The sequence below is a fragment of the Camellia sinensis genome, chromosome 15 (assembly GCF_055761805.1).
Source record: "Camellia sinensis isolate YWXY chromosome 15, ASM5576180v1, whole genome shotgun sequence".
Lineage (NCBI taxonomy): Eukaryota > Viridiplantae > Streptophyta > Magnoliopsida > Ericales > Theaceae > Camellia > Camellia sinensis.
In genome coordinates, this window is record NC_138975.1 from 113,556,755 (window position 1) to 113,573,741 (window position 16,987).

General features: G+C 37.9%; 1 protein-coding gene across 1 annotated transcript; it reads left to right on the top strand.

The window, feature by feature from the left end:
- The first annotated feature begins 15,233 nt into the window (after positions 1 to 15,233).
- Positions 15,234 to 16,019, top strand: LOC145813210 (uncharacterized). The gene has a single exon (XM_082908491.1). It carries the CDS (start codon positions 15,234 to 15,236, stop codon positions 16,017 to 16,019), a length of 786 nt encoding a protein of 261 aa, XP_082764617.1.
- The last annotated feature ends 968 nt before the right edge of the window (positions 16,020 to 16,987 follow it).

Here is a 16,987-nt window from a genome sequence, read left to right on the forward strand (position 1 = left end):
ATCAAACAATCAAGACAAATCGACACAACGATTTTAACATGGAAAAACCACAATTGGAGCACCTCCAATTGTGATAAAAAAAACCACGGGCAACAGCCACAAAACAATCCACTAAGAAGATATAAAGGAATTACACAGGTATACTCTCAATTACCTAGCGAATCCACGCCCGAATTGAACCAACCCCTATGTGCCTTTTCCAACCCCGTCTTCACTTCGGAATTGTCTTGACGATGAGCCACTCCAGAATCCACCAAAGCTTCAAGCTCAAATTCTTCAAAATCCACCGAAGAACAACTTTATCTTTTGTATAGAATGAACAAACAAACCTTTGATGTATTCTTCTTAACCCATGAGTTGAATACTCAACCAAACATCAACGAAAACTAGCAAAATATCCCCAAATATAAACCTTCATATCCAAAAAGAAGATCTAAAGAAGTAATCCTAGTTTTGGACTGAAACAAATACTTATAGAAATTTGGGACTGTGAAGCTCGCTCGAGCGAAGACTCTCACGCTCGAGCGAGGAACCAAAAACGCATGTTTTCCATAAGTAGCTTCGCTCGAGCCACGCACCCTTCGCTCGAGCGTACATTCATCTCTTTCAGGTTTTTACACAGACGCAGCCTTCGCTTGAGCGAGAACTCCTTCGCTCGAGCGAGCAAGGGTGGACTGCAATTTTGCATTTTGCTTCAGGGGCGCTGCCCCTCGACTCTGCCTGGGCGCTGCCCCCTGGACCTCCGCGAGCTGACTGGGCAGCTCGATCCCCGTCATAATCAGCGAAGTGGCAATCTTAAAAGCATTAACATCACAAACTTCTCTGCAAGGCATAATTCGGGTTGGATTCGCATCTTAAAACTCATAGCCTCACTAAAATAAAAAGTGCGAAAGCAAATACAATTTAAAGGAGTTTTGTCAAACGGGGTTGTCAAGAATAAAAACCTAACAGGGTCTTTGCTCCCAACTTTAAACTCTTCTATAGGGCCCTCACTCCCCCACTCCCATTCCCACCCCCACCTCCCAGCTTCGTGCAAATGGTTTGGGAATAAAGTGCAAAAAAAATCCCTAATTTTGTAAATATGGTTTTGAAAAAACATAAAATGGTTAAAGAGTCAATTCTTAGTTGCGTGATGAAGTAAAAGGGAAAAAAAAAAATTTAATATTTCTCCTTTATATTTACCTTATATTTCCACTATTTTGGTGGTTGAAAGAGATTCAAAACAATATTTTTAAAATTTTCAATGAACATTTGTCCAACTTTAGTTGGTTGTTAGATAGTTTCATTGTAATGAATTCCTAAAACCCATAAATTTACACTTATTTATCAATGTAATCTCCAAAATTCTCAGACAAATTTATTGACTTATGATACCTCTTCAGTATAGTTAGTAGTAGTGCCTTTATCTGGGTGCAAACGGTACAAAAATTTGGCTTTACCTTTATTCCAGTGTTTCCCGTGATATATAGATATAATCTTTAAACATATGTGTTAGGTTTTTATTCTTGATAATCCTGTTTAACAAAACTCTTTTGAGTGGTAATTTTATTTTATTTTTATTTCAGTGAGGGCATGAGTTTTTAGATGCGAATCCAACTCGAATTGCGCCTTGCAGAGAAGTTTGTGATGTTTATTCTTTCAAGATTGCCACTTTGCTGACTATGATAGGGATCGAGTAGACAAAATGCAAAAATGCATTCAAAATTGCCTGTCCGCTCGAGCGGACATTCCTCCGCTCGAGCAGAGAATGTATGGTTCCAGAAGTTTGATCGCCTGTAAAAACACTGGGTTTTGTTTTTTCCCACTCAAGCAGAATTTTCTACGCTCGAGCGGCCATTCCGGCGCTCGAGCGGAGATCGCGGGACAGTTTTCTATAAATATGTGTTTCAGTCCAAATCTAGAGTTACTTCTCCAGATCTTCTTCTTGAATATTAGGGTTTATATCTGGGGCTATTTTGCTAGTTTTCTTTGATGTTTTATTGAGTATTCAACTCATGGTTTAAAGAGTTTACATCAAAGGATTGTTTGTTCATTCTACATAAAAGAGAGAGTTGTTCTTCGGTGGATTCTAAAGAGTTTGAGCTTGAAGCTTTGGTGGATTCTGGAGTGGCTCATTGTCAAGACAATTCCGAGGTGAAGACGAGGCTAAAAGAGGCACATAGGGGTTGGTTCAATTCGGGCGTGGATTCGCTAGGTAATTGAGAGTATACTTGTGTAATTCCTTTATGTCTTTTTAGTGGATTGTTTTGTGGCTTTTGCCCGTGGTTTTTTTTTTTTTATCACAATTGGAGGCGCTCCAATTGTGGTTTTTCCACGTAAAATCGTTGTGTCGATTTGTCTTGATTGTTTGATTTGGATTGTTATATACTGCTTAAAATTGATACATAATCACAAATCAACATCTAGGGGAGTTCTAGATTTTTCAATATGATTGCACAATTTTTGGTGTCCATGCAATGGTAAGTTTATACTCTCATTGTAACACAAACGTACTTGATTCTGGTTGAAAACTCTTATTCTCCATGTAGTTTTTGCATACTCTCCACATAATTGATTGCTTCTTAGTAACTTTTCTTTTTTGAGTTAGCATATACTTTCATTCTCTTCCTAGAGAGAACTTGGATGCTTTTAAGAATCCCAACAGCTTTACTAAATGGTATTATTTGAATGATATTTCATTTTTTAATTTGCTTCTTTATATTTAACAACCCCCCCCTCCCAAATTTTTTTTTTATGCTTTGGAATGGGAGTGGGGGACAAGGTAAAGAGAGAGAATTGCAAGTTAAATGCTACGTGTTTGAATCTATAACGTATATAAAAAGTATGTAAGAATGGTATAACGTTGTTGCTTTTGGGTGTAACTCTGCTACTCATCCAAGCTGTACACCATGTGCTCAAAAGAAAGCCTACAATTGCAGTCTGTCTAATTCTCTGAATCTCTGTTCTCCAGAGATGATGTGCCTCACATTGCTTTTTCCATGCGGGTAAGCAAGGGTGTTTCAGTGGGTACCAAATGGACAACCAACCCAAATGATCCAAGTCTTGCTTTGTACTGATGGTTCTTTCTGTGGTCTCTCCTAAAACTTTCTTTGTTCGACGCACCGCTTGTAGACAAATAATTGGAAGCTTGCACTGGTAATTAACAGAAGAATACCCAGATGTCTGCATTTTAAGTTATAGATGAGAGAAAATGTTCACATGTTGTGAATGTTTACATCACTACATGTTGTGAATAAGAATGTGTTGTCAATTAAAAATATAACATGTTGTGAACGTTCATATCACTACATTAGATGAAAGAGAATTTTTTGAAAATGTGCTGTGAACGTTCACATCAAATGAGAGAGAATGTTCACATTATTTTTAATGTGTTGTCAATTAAAAATAATAAGGTTCATATGCTGTGAACGTTCACATCACTACATTAGATGAGAGAGAATTTTTTGAAAAGGTGTTGTGAACATTCACATCAGATAAGAGAGAATGTTCATATTATTTTTAATGTGTTGTCAATTAAAAATATATTCACATTATATAATAATATAAAATGATAACATCAATGTTATTTAATTTATGTATGAAATTTCCTATACTTTGATCATTTCCCTTCTCTCCTTCCCCAGCATTAAATATCAATATTAAATATAAGGGCATAAGAGTTTAAGAAAATAATGTAAATCAAGAAAAATGACTTTATGAAATAAAAATATAAATACATGGGACTAAGTGGGTTAAAAAATGGCTTCATGGACTTCTTGAGTTAGAACACTTCTAAATGGGATTTATCAATAAAAATCCCTCATTTATATGCTTGATATTATACAACTCACAGCCTCTTGTTTGGGAATGAGATGAAATAGTTAAAAATTTATTAAAAATTATCACATCAATTTTATTATTTTATTTATATCTTTTTGTGAAATATTGAAAAAAAAAAAAGTTTAAATAGTCAATTTCTAAACGGGCTATTTGATTCTTATTTTAGAGTGGATTTGGCAAATTTTTGTTAACTTTTTTCACTTCAATGAATTCTTTCAAAAAAAAATTAAAAACTTGTAACTTTTAGATTCTGTTAGATTAGACAAATCTGAAATAATAAAAAATATAAAACTTGACTTTCATTTTTAAATTTTTAGTAAAATTTTTAATATACTTTTTTTAGATTTTTAGATTATTCTAAACTAGATAGATTTGAAAAAAAAAAATTACTAAAGACAAAAAAAAAAAAAAAAAAAAAAACTATGAAAATATGTCTTTTTTAGTTGTTCCAAACAGAGTCATACTAAAATGAACACATTTGTCTATCTAATATTTCACAAACCTCAATCAGTTTTTTTTTATTTTATTTTTAAATACCCATAACATAAATACACTTAAAAAGTATAATATTTGTGAAACAAAAAATTATAAAAAAATCGTTAAATACCAAAAATATTAAAAAATACAAAAATTATATTTTTCGTATTCTTGTGTATTTATTAATTTTTTAAAATATTTTTTTACAAATATTTTACTTTTTGGATATATCTAAGGTACATCTACAAATTTTTTAAAAAATTACTTAACATTTTAAAAATATTAACTAAAAATAAAAGAATAGGAAAAACAAAAAATTTAATTTTCAAACAATTGAATTCAGAAAATTAAAACCAAACACACTGAATATGATTGATAATTATCTCTTTGATCAATGCAATATTAACAAATGAAATCGTAAACAAAATAAGATATAAATATGCGATCATTTTGATATTATTATTATTATACATAATTAATAAAGCTAATGTGATGATTAAAATGCTTGTACTATTTTTTTTCTTCTAATGTCTTATTAATACATTGTTATAATGAATCACATCTTTCACATATTGTAAGATGTATAGATATAACTTATAGGTGTCACATTGAGTAATAATTATTTTTTATGTAAAAATTTGGTTGTTATAATATTATTCTTTGTCATTTTTTAAATTTGAGTTTTCTAAAAAATTAGGTCACACAAGTTTGAAATTAAGATGGCAATAATAAATTTAGATAATTTAAAAGATTTTTTAGCACTTATAGAAAAAACTTTAGTTCCTTTCTTTTGTTTTCTTCTTGTGTGAATCATGCAAAAAATGAGAAAGGGGGTGCGAAGCCATTATGCTCATGAAAGCGTGCCAATTCACGTTGTAAAATATGGATGGAATGTATGGATCTCAATTTTTCTAACAATGTCATTAAGAAAAGCTCTCTGTTTGGCTATTATTAATTTCTGGGAACAAATTACGAAAATTACTTTGATGAGACATATAAAACATTTATCCAGTCAAAATTTGTTTCTTAATATTTATGATTAGTGAGATACCTTACGTAATCAACTCTATTCATGTTATGTACAAACATTAGTAAGTTTTGTTCATGGCGGAGTTAGAAAATTAAATTAGACAAATACTTATTAATTATAACATTAAATTTTTTTACAAAAATATTTCACATATATTCTTACGATTGTCTTCAAGAAAGATAAAAAAAATAAAAATAAAAAAAAAAATAAAAAAAAATTACTATTATTTGTATCTAGTGTATCATAGACAACATAAAAAAAAGTCATGGATATAATTTTTAAAATAAATTATATAATGATAAAGTAATTTTTTTTATACAAAATTTGAGTAAAATTCAATATAATAATAATACAACGTCATTATTGATATGTGATATCACTAATCAATAATAAGGAAACACATGGAGTGTAACGCCCCGAAAATAATCCAACATGAACTACCCACATTAATTAACATTCACTAGACCATAACAATAAACCTTCTACCTTTACATAATCAATGAGAGAGTTTATACAAAAGTTCACGTGCGGATATACATTCAACGATAGAAGAATCACATGAATCTATAGCATGTGAGGCATCTAATCTCAAAACAATAAAAATGCCCTTAAGGGCTTACATCTTCCAAGGCAATAGTCCGGTTACACAAAATGGTCTCTCGGATCCTTACATGTTAGCCATTGGCTTTACAAAAATTACAACAAAAGAGAGAGCTATTTACTCTTCACAAAAATATCGACGCCCTCAGTTCGGCGAAATCACCACATCTTTACCTACACCAAATCCCACAGGGGTGACCATAAAGCCCAATAGAGAATTTTCACAAAGTATATGCAGTTACGCAAACTTTCAACAAAATGTAAATGCTAATGCCATGCCATGCTCTTTTAGGAAGTTTCATTTCATGCTCTACTTGAAGATTTCCATCTTTGAATAAAAATTTGCAATCTCAACACATTTCAACACTTCCAATTTTAAATCAATAGGGGCGGTAAATACGACACTGGTAATCCCTAGGCTGGTGTCTGCAAGTAGACTCTACGAGTACTACCCAAACTGTCATTTTTACCGGTATTAACCGGAAGGCTTGACACCTATCCGCGCTGCTTTCTGGTCTTTCACCAAAGACACTTAGGCCAACTTATCAAGTTCAACTACACCCCCTATCCGGACTTACCATGTATTTACCCCATACCACATTTCCATAGTTCTTATCACAACATCATTTTCTTTCATGTAATAAATATCTTCAATCGAAAGTCACAATACAAAAATAATAATTGAATGAATATGCAATGCAATGCTTTTCCATATCTCATAACATTTCTCCATTTTCAAAATCTCTACAATAATATCAACAATCACATTTCCCATTACCTCTTTTCAATGCTCTTCCCCAAGATAACCATATGTTATCTACTCTTAGCCACAATTTCACTTTTCATAATTCTTAACAATATAGTCTTATCAAGACTACATGTAATGTTTTCAAACATTCATTCCCAATGTTTACAATTCTCACAATCCATAGTGCACAACAAATATCATCCTACACTTAAATCATCTCATGCATTCAACAATAGTTTTAAAATAAGTCCTCAACTATTTTATATCAAGAAATTATCATTTCTTTACATCACATTGTGAAATCCACACTCATTGGCTTATTTAAACACAAGAAAAGAAGAATTTCATAGTTTTCATCATATTTTCTAAATAACCCCAATGTCTAGGGTTCTTTCTCAAACCAAAACACCTCCCATTTTCATGTAAGAGTTCCTCAAAATCATCTTTCTTAAATTATAGGTAAAAGGCTTCAAGAACCAACTTAGAACATTTAAAGTTTAAACCCTCATTTTGAGAAATCTCATCATCCTTGAGCCAACAACCAAACTCTCAAAATAAATTCAAGAGAAGCAATAAAATCAACATATATCGTGCAAAACATGTATATATAACTCAAGAATGCCCTTACCTCAATGTTTGATGAAGCAATGGAGATGAAACCCTAACTTCAAGATGGAGAAAGCTTCAATTTCTCCTTCACCAAAAGAAGCCCAAGATTGATCTTTAAGATTAAAGGAAGATGATGATATAGACCCAAGGATTTGCAAGGAAATCAAGGTGTTTAAGTGTTTTGGTTAGGGTTTCTATGGAGGATGAACCCCACATGTCAAATGTAACTAACAATCCAATAAATTTCATATTTTTATTGAGATTAATTTTGTTTGTAAAGCAGTAATGATAGATATCACCATTACATTGAAATTTTCACAGATAATAATATAACTTATCGTAATCTCTTCATTCTCATTCAAAACTACTATTATTGTTCTCATAATTTTAAAAATGTCATTGACATTTTACTCTAAATAATATTTTTGTAAATTTTGTATTTCAAATATTTTTTTATGTTTGTAAAAAAATAAATAAACAAATAAAATCCAAAATTCGAGGGAGGCACATGACCCCCTAGTCCCTCTATACCTCTGTCCCTGTGTTTAGTGTATTGATCTTAGATTTGAAGGTAAGATTCATGTTGATTATGTAATTTTAGGTTTTGTTTGCATTTATAGATTATAAATGTGGGGATGAAACCAGAAAATTTATTTAAAGGGGCCAAGGTAAATGTAGAAAAATAAATAAAGTTAATTTTTTTAAGGATAAATTATGTTAATAGTTGTAGACACCCCATTTTTGACCGACCTCAAGACTTTGACGTCATCGTTTGTGCACTCGATGATTGCGCATGTTTGTGCTCGTTTTGAGTGTCCGAAGGTCTCGGCTAAGCGCCTTGTCTTTGCGCCTCTAAGCCCTCTTGGTCTTGTGCTTGTTTTTGAACCAAACCTTGGTGTCCCTAGCCTAGGAGGGGAGCATTGCCGGCCACTTTTGGCACTCAACAGCCACTTGTTCCCCTGACCGGCCACTTGAAGTGGTCAGTCGGTTAGAAAAGGTGGCCGGCCGGCCACCTGAAGTGGCCTACGGCCATTTTCCTCCTTTTTTCAGATATTTTCTGTGCCAGCTGTTGATCATTGAATGCACCCTCCATACACGTGTATGGAGGGATTCAAGCAAGCTTTGGCTTGCATTTTCTATATGAGGGGAGGTGTCTCCTCCATTTAAGGGGTTAGAAAATTTTGTGAGCAAAATTTTACCCTCTCTCTCTAGAATTCTCTCTCTCTCCATATATATATTGTGCTTGAAATTGAGTTTTTTCTACAAATTTGCAAAGAGACCCTTAGTCAAATACCTTCATATTGGAGCTGAGGTCCTTGGAAGCCCTATTTGAGGTCTAAAGTTTGGTTTTGGCTCAGAATGTGGACTGATTTGCTACTGTTCTTCAAGGGTAAGGATTTACCTCTCTCAAGCTTTGTTTTAATTAAGTGCTTGGCCGTCTCTTTGGGCTATTTTGACCTGGTTTTTTAACCATAAAAAACTCTGATTTTAAGGTTTAAAAATGGTTGTTTAAGCCTTGTTTGGTTAGGGGGTGTTTCCCCCTATTTTGCTCCTTGGCTTGTAAAGCCTTTTGAGCCATCTTTCAAAGCTTTTGGAACAAATTTTTCTTGGCCTTTTAACCACTGAATTTTAGGGGAATATCAGTGGTAAAAAGTTGGTTTAGAGGTCCAAAATAGGAGGGGGTGGCCTCCCCTCCTTGTCTCTCTATGCCATGCCTAGTTAGCATTACAAAGTAGCATGTTTTTGTGGTTTTTCTTGGCTTAATTCAAGCATGTTTTAGGCTCTATTTTAACCTGTTTAAACTTTGCTTTTGGCTGATTGGGTCACTTGTTGCTTGCATCTTGCACTTGTAGTGTAATCTTGCTTACTAGCCTAGTATGCCTAATGAGTTAGCCCATCATTCTAGCATGTGTTAGCTTGATTCCAGCACATTTTCGCTAATATTTTAACATGCTTTACCTCTATTTTGAGTGGTCTTGGTCATATATGCTTTGCCTTGCATGGCTATAGTGTAATGCCCTTACTAGCTTTGTGTTTTAAAGCCTTTAGCATGCTTTGCTTGGGTTGTTTGCATGCCATAGCATCATTTAGCATGTAATTTCAGAGCATATATCATTGTCACACTCTCACGTATTCCACTCTTTCATTACTTTTGAGAGTTGTGCTTTGTGTCTTGTTTGAGAGCCAACATGCGAGCATGTTTTTCTTACCTTTTGTGCTTAAGTTTCAGCATGTTTAGGCCACTGTTTTAACTTGATGTAGCTCTATTTTGAGCTGGTTTGGTCATTTGAGCATTGTATTGCATACCTCTAGTGTTGTGTCCTTCACTAGTTTCAATGCTTTTAGCTTTCGAACATGCTGTGCATGTGTTGCTTGCATGTGGTAGTCTTGTTTGTCATGCCATTTCCAGCACTGAAATGTCTGCCACCTCCCACATTTCTTCACTTTTCAAATTTTTTTGAGGTTTGGTTGGCCTTAAGGTTGCATTTAAGCTTGAGATGGAGACCTATGCTCAATGGTTTTAACCCTCGTTCGGAGGCTTCTACTAACCAAAGGCATGATCTCTCTCATGTCTTAAACCTTCCTTTGGTTGATCACTCTCACATTAGAGGACTTTCACATTGGACTTAACCAGTTAGAGAATGACTTGGTAATTTAAAATGTGTAAACAAGAATGAATCAAGCAAAACATGAGCAAGATAAGCATTAGTGTTGCATTGCATGTGTTTGGATCGGACGTTAATCCAAACACAAGAAATGTGGGATGTTTCATACTCAAAGTGATGAAACGTGCCACGTTTCTTGGTCGCCAACACTCTTGATCATGCATGATATGGTGGAGGCTCTTCGAGTCTTGTTTGTGCATTCATTAACATTGTACAAGCTTGGTTCTTTGGCTATCACGCATTGAAAATGCTTTATTGATGGCTTGAGAGCTAAGTGCCACACTCCTTTGAGCTTGAGAAATGATAAGGAGGGTGTCAGTACTTACATTTCTCGAAAAATACATTGCTTTGCCTCTGTTGTTCTCTGTTGCAGCAAAAACAGAAGTTTGGAAAAATGGGTGGCCGGCCTGCCACTTGCAGTAGCCGACCGACCACTTGCACTGGCCGGCCGGCCAGGTGAGGTAGCCGACCGGCCACCAATTTAAGGATTGTCCAATGTGTTCATGTGTTGGAGCAGAGGCCATCTGGAAGTTTGTATGATGTTTAACGATCACTGCGAGTGCAAACAGAGGCAACCGGTGGCAAGGCAATGGATTTTCAGGAAGAAGGCAACCAAGCATGCATGCTTCCCTCATTCCTCGAGTCTATTTAAATTGCTTTATTAGTCATTTGTAGCTAATTTACCGGTTTTATAATTAATTAGTTAATGTGCTTAGCTAATTAATTCATGTTGTAATATTTTAGCTAGCTTAGAATAGTTAGTTAATTTATTTCAATTGTGTTGTAATTAATTAGCTAGAATAGTTGATTTGTAATTCGGACCCTCCTTCGTGAGGGCGCAATATTATAATAAGTGTGCGTGTGTGTGTGTGCATGTCTTCCAACCTCACGTCTTTCTCCCTTTTACTTAACCGCTTTTGATGGTTAGGTTAGGGTAGGAGCATTTTCAATCAGCATACCTTATGCTTGCATGTTTGCATTCATTCATTTGTCTTGCATGCACCGAGCTCGGCGCATCATTCAAACTGCATCACAATTTCAATACACTTGCTTGAATACGTGTTCTAAAGCATGTTATCAAAGTGTTCCAAATACCATGACTAGGTAGCCGAGCCTATCTTAGTTGCATTATTGCATGTGTTGCATTAGGCATCTTGTATAGTTGGGATCATACATTCTTTCTAACTAGTTTTTGTTTTGGCTTGGAGTACTCAGTAAGTTTCACGCTTTAGCATCCTTGCATAAGTGTGAGTGTTGCCATGATAGCATGCTTGCCATGAGGCTATTTGCTTAAATGCTAAACTGCATGAATGCCTATGGATGAAGGCTTTATTACTTGAATTGGAACAATTCGACGAATGAGAGTTTTAAGCCTACTTTGCGAAGTGGCAAATCATGTTTTAAGCCCATCATGTTTGATGGCAAATCTGCACTTTAGCCCACTTGAGGGTGGCAATTCCGAACCATTTTCGAAAAATAAACATGAATTGTTTCGTTCCAATTCTTGCGATTTAGTCTATACTTGTATGTTGTGTGCATCACGTAGTAAAGTTAGCTAAATAAATCAGAATAAGAACACATAATGTTTATAAAACAACATATCATGATAGTAGAGGCCGATCTTTGATCAGGCGAGCGGGGGTGCTCATTTCAGGACCTTCCCCTCTTATACCCAAGTTCCCGAGCCGAGACAACTTTGTTGATGACGGACACGTGGCCTTTGGCACGAGTCAGGGTTTCCTAAATTTCCCCAAAATAAAATATTTAGGTGGCGACTCTATAATCTGGCAAAGCAGTTCAATTTTGGCATTATTTGATTGAAAATCAATTTTCCAAAATGATTTTCCGGATTAGACTCTTTGGTGATTTATCAGTTTTCACATTACACTTTGTGAGACTAGATTCAGAACCGTGACAGGAGTCTGAACTGTAGGACCCAATTCGCGCCTCTCCAAAAGGGGGGGGCGCAAAGAAAGTCGAGCTACAATAATACATGTAGTTTATATGATGTGTCAATTTAGTCTATATTGTTTCAATTTGTTTGATTTTGTCTCTTAATTTAACGAATTGTGTCATATTAGTAAAATAAATAAACACTAAACTATAGTGGTGAGTATTCCCGCGTATCAAGCGAGTGACCCGGGTTCAAACCCCAACAATGGTGCCAAAATTTGATAGGTCGTTTCACACACCAAAAATAAACATTTAACTATACCAAATTCCTTAGAATAACGGTAAGTCCAAGTATCGATCTAAAGGGACAAACGGGAAATTAAACAAATTTAACTGTTAAATTCTCAAATTAATTTTGATAAAAAGATTGAGGGATATTATGACTAAGTGAGAATTAAATGAAATTGAGAAATTAAATTGACAAATAAACATAGGGTTTAAGATATTGATTTTTGGAAAAATCTTAGGGCAAAAAATTCACCACTAACCACACAAATAAGACTTAACATCGGCACAATTGCAATCTGGTTTGAACTACCCAATATTTCACAACTACAAGTTTGAAACATTGATTAAGAAAATTGTTGCATTCAACGTACAGACACGAATCATCCCAAGTAGCACGAGTCGTTTGCTCTAAACTATAGTAGCAACACAATCAGTCTCTCGTAGCATGACACGTCTCATACTTTGAACACAAACACAAAGAAAACTCATGTATGGAATATAGCGATCCCGGTTTCTAACTCGACCTTTATGGTGATTCGGACTTGGGTCTTGTGGTTTAAGGTTGTTGTCTTTGTCTTTTCCTTTTCCTACCCTTTGAATTTGAGTTTTTGAAATGTGTTGGGCTTGTTCAGAACAAGTTAGTTGGTTGTTGGTCTAAAACCTTGTTGCCCAGAATTTTGGTTTTCCGCTCGAGCGAGTCTTCTTGTGCTCGAGTGGGGTTTTGCATTCACTCAGTACTTTGTGCATCTGCAAAAATACTGCAGAAGTGTTTTTCACGCTCGAGCAGGTCTGAGATCGAGCGGCCCCTCTGGCACTCGAGCGACTGTCTAAAATCTGTAAAATACTGGAAATGTGTATTCTACGCTCGAGCGGGTACTATTGTGCTCAGGCGGGTATTACTTTGCTGTTGTGCCTTGGTGCTCAACGGCCTTTATTGCGCTCGAGCGGGTCGAACTTATGTGTCTAACGCTCGAGCGTCAAACTCTCCGCTCGAGCGTCAAACTCTCCGCTCGAGCGGACTGTACGTATATCAGATTGCGAAAGTGACTTTTTAAATCACTTTTTCTGTCCTTTCTCTCTCTAAAACTTTCCAAAACCCTAAGTTGAGAGCCTTTCTCTCTAAAATACTCTCTCTCTCTCTCTCTACATTTGACCTAGATCTAGTGATTTCCAACCTTTGGGTCTTCATTAAAAAGTTAGAGCTCTTCAAGATCTCCATTTTCATCCGAGTAGAAGTGGGTTTGGACATCTTTGGAGTTCATCTCTTGCTTGGCTCATCATCTCTTCTTGAGGTAGAGATAATCTACTCATTTCTATGAGCTTTAACATAAATATTGGTTATTTTGTATAAATGGTTGGCTTGGGTGAAGTGTAATGTGGGAGCCGGATTCTAAAGGAGGCATACTTTAACAGACAGGAATTGCCTGGCTCTATCCAAAACCATCAGGATACCGAATATAAAGGGTAGATAGGCCGAATAGGTATTGAGCGATGGAACCGAGTAAATATGAGCATAATGAGCGAAAACTGGACATGGCCCCGAGGCCCAAGGAACGAGTATAAATAAAGGAATAGCAGACTAAGAAAGGTATGTGATAATTGTGGTGTTTAACTTAGAATACAAGTAATCTAAAACGAGAGACTGACTTGTCTGTCGGAGTGCTAATTCCGGCACCCCCGATCGGAGTGTTTAATTCATTTCAGGTGACTATCGGTGGATCACGAGCGTCTCCTAGGATCAGAAGAGCATTTCCAAAAACCACTTCCCCACAACTGGCGCCGTCTATGGGAATACTCAAGCACATCCCTGGCGGACGCGACGGAGGACCCTCTAATAGTCGCTGATGACACCACACAGATAGACAACTTCACTCCAACAAACACGCACGAAGCGAAGCCTAATCCAGTAAGACGCGCTTTGAACTTCGGTTCACCTTCAACTCCAGAACACGACGCAATGCAGGCGATCATGGAGCAGGCAAAGCAAAACGAGTAGCAGTTGGAGAACATGATCGCTGAGAACGATTGTCTCCCTCAGGATTTGGCACTGGAGGTGGCAAAGTCCAAACAAGCCATGCGCCAAGACCCGGAATGACCTCTGAAAGTAAGTGGTCGACGACCTCAAGCCCGGCAACAAGACACTGATAGCGACTCCAACTCACTATCTCCGAAGCCTAAAAAGAAAGGACGACCTACAACTTCTAGCTCCTCTAAAGAGAGCCTACGCGTAAGGCATAAGCGCAGAAGAAACGGCTCAGATGACGAGGACCAGCATGATCCTTTTGTGTGACGGATCGCAAGGGCAATCTTGTCCAAAAAGTTTAAAGCTCCGTCATTCACTCTCTATGATGGCAAGTCAGACCCCATTGATCATATCCGCTACTATAAGCAAGCCATGACATTGCATGCAGATGACGAAGCCCTCATGTGGCGAGTATTCCCCAGCAATTTGGGACCACTGGCTGTTAGGTGGTATTACAAACTGGAGCCGGCTTCGATCAAAACCTTTCACCAATTACAGAAGTCTTTCAGGGCCAGATTCATCACAAACGAGGTCCAGCCGAAACAAGCCGACTCTCTCTAGGCAATGCAAATCCTGCCAGGAGAGACACTAAGAGCATATTCAGCACGATATTGGGAATGCTTTAATCTTATAGATGATGCTTGCAATGACTCCATGGCCATCACCGCCTTCAAAATGGGACTACACCCGGATAGCGCCCTCCGCAGTTCCTTGACCAGAAAACCCCCCAAAATAGTCTGGGGGTTGATGAAGAAAGTAAAAGAATACTGCAAAGTAGAAGATGACACTTTGCGAGTTAAAGCCGGACACAGTACCACCAAAACGGCCCCCCCTGAAATTGCCCAGCCAATAAGTTTCGTACCTCCTCAGAGCTCTGAACCACGCCAGCGGACTAAACGAGATAAGAAACGAGATTCTCGCCGACCAAGTGATCAGTGCCCACATCGAACAAATTAGCAACTGCAAGTTGATAATAGGCGCACAAAGCGCGCCGACAAGAAATATACAGAGCTGTCAGATTCAATCAGCTTGGTTATGTCCCAAATCCAACATTTTTTGTTTTTTAAATGGCCATCCAAAATGGTGGGACCTCCCGACACGAGAAGACAGGACAGACGGTGTGAATACCACAAAGATCACGGTCATGATACGGACAGCTGCTATGCTCTGAAAGACCACCTTGAGGAATTGGTGCAAGATGGTCGGCCTCAGCAACACGTACGAAAGAACGCAATCAAAACTGTTGCCCTTCGGCAAGATTCACCTCCGCTCGGCATCATTCATATGATATACGACCTTCCAACGCCACTTGTCGTACACGCAATTCAAGCCCCCCAGAGTCAACGCACACCATCGAAGCAGGCCCATGAAGCTCCAAGTATTGTCTTCAACGATTCTGATCTTATCAGCGTAACACTTCCCCATAGTGATCCTTTGGTCATTGAGCTACACGTAAATCGATTCGTCGTTGAACGCGTCTTCATAGACCAAGGGAGCATTTTGGAGGTTATGTATTACGAAACCTTTGTCAAACTCGGTTTCAATCAATCAGACTTGTCTCCGGCTCCCCATCCATTGTTTGGCTTCAACGCGAATCCAGAGTATCCGTTGGGGAAGATCACACTACCCGTTCGAGCCGGCTCCCGAACGACGGATGTAGAATTCTTGGTCATCAAGCTCCTATCGCCGTATAATCTCATCATGGGGCGAACTTGGTTGCATGCTATCCAAGCCGTGCCTAGCACCTACCATCAGCTGCTGCGTTTTCCTTCCCAGCACGGTATTGAGCAAATCCGTGGTTCCCGGCACTCCGCACCAGCATTCTGTCTCCCTCCCGAAATACCGAATCGAAACATCCTTGACTGACACAGCCATCATCGGAAGGATTCCATATTGGCTCAGAAACATGTTACAGCCCTGGAACTCGAAGAATTGTCATTAAACCCGACTTGTGGGGAATGATCTCAGTTCTAGAATGATTCTCCATGTACATATTCCTCCTTTGTAATGCAAGGATTTTTATTGGGCAAATATAATCTCATCCCCTACAAAATCTAATTAAAAAGGGACATTCCGACCTAAAAGCCCCCTCAGCGCATGACGTCGTTGGGTCGAAAAGCCTCCGGATTCGGAGCACCCTTCGTGGATATCACGATTGGCCGATAAAGCCTTCGGATTCAGAGCGCCCTTCGTGGATATCACGATCGGCCAAGTAAAGCCTCCAGATTTAGAGCACCCTTCGTGGATATCACGATCGGCCAAGTAAAGCCCTCGGATTTTGAATCCCCTTGGCGCATGACGCCGTTGGGCCGATAAAGCCTCCGAATTCAGAGCGCCCTTCGTGGATATCACGATTGGCCGATAAAGCCTCCGGATTCGGAGCGCCCTTCATGGATATCACGATTGGCTGAAAAAACCTCCGAATTCGGAGCGCCCTTCGTAGATATCACGATCGGCCAAGTAAAGCCTCCGGATTCGGAGCTCCCTTCGTGGATATCACGATCGGCCAAGTAAAGCCTCCGGATTTGGAGCCCCCTTGGCGCATGACACCGTTGGGTCGATAAAGCCTCCGGATTCGGAGCGCCCTTCGTGGATATCATGATTGGCCAATAAAGCCTCCGGATTCGGAGCACCCTTCATGGATATCACGATTGGCCGAAAAAGTCTCCGGATTCGGAATGCCCTTCGTGGATATCACGATTGGCCGATAAAGCCTCCGGATTCGGAGCGCCCTTCGTGGATATCACGATCGGCCAAGTAAACCCTCTGGATTCGGAGGGCCCTTTGTGGATATCATGATTAGCTGATAAAGCCTCTAGATTCAGAGTGCCCTT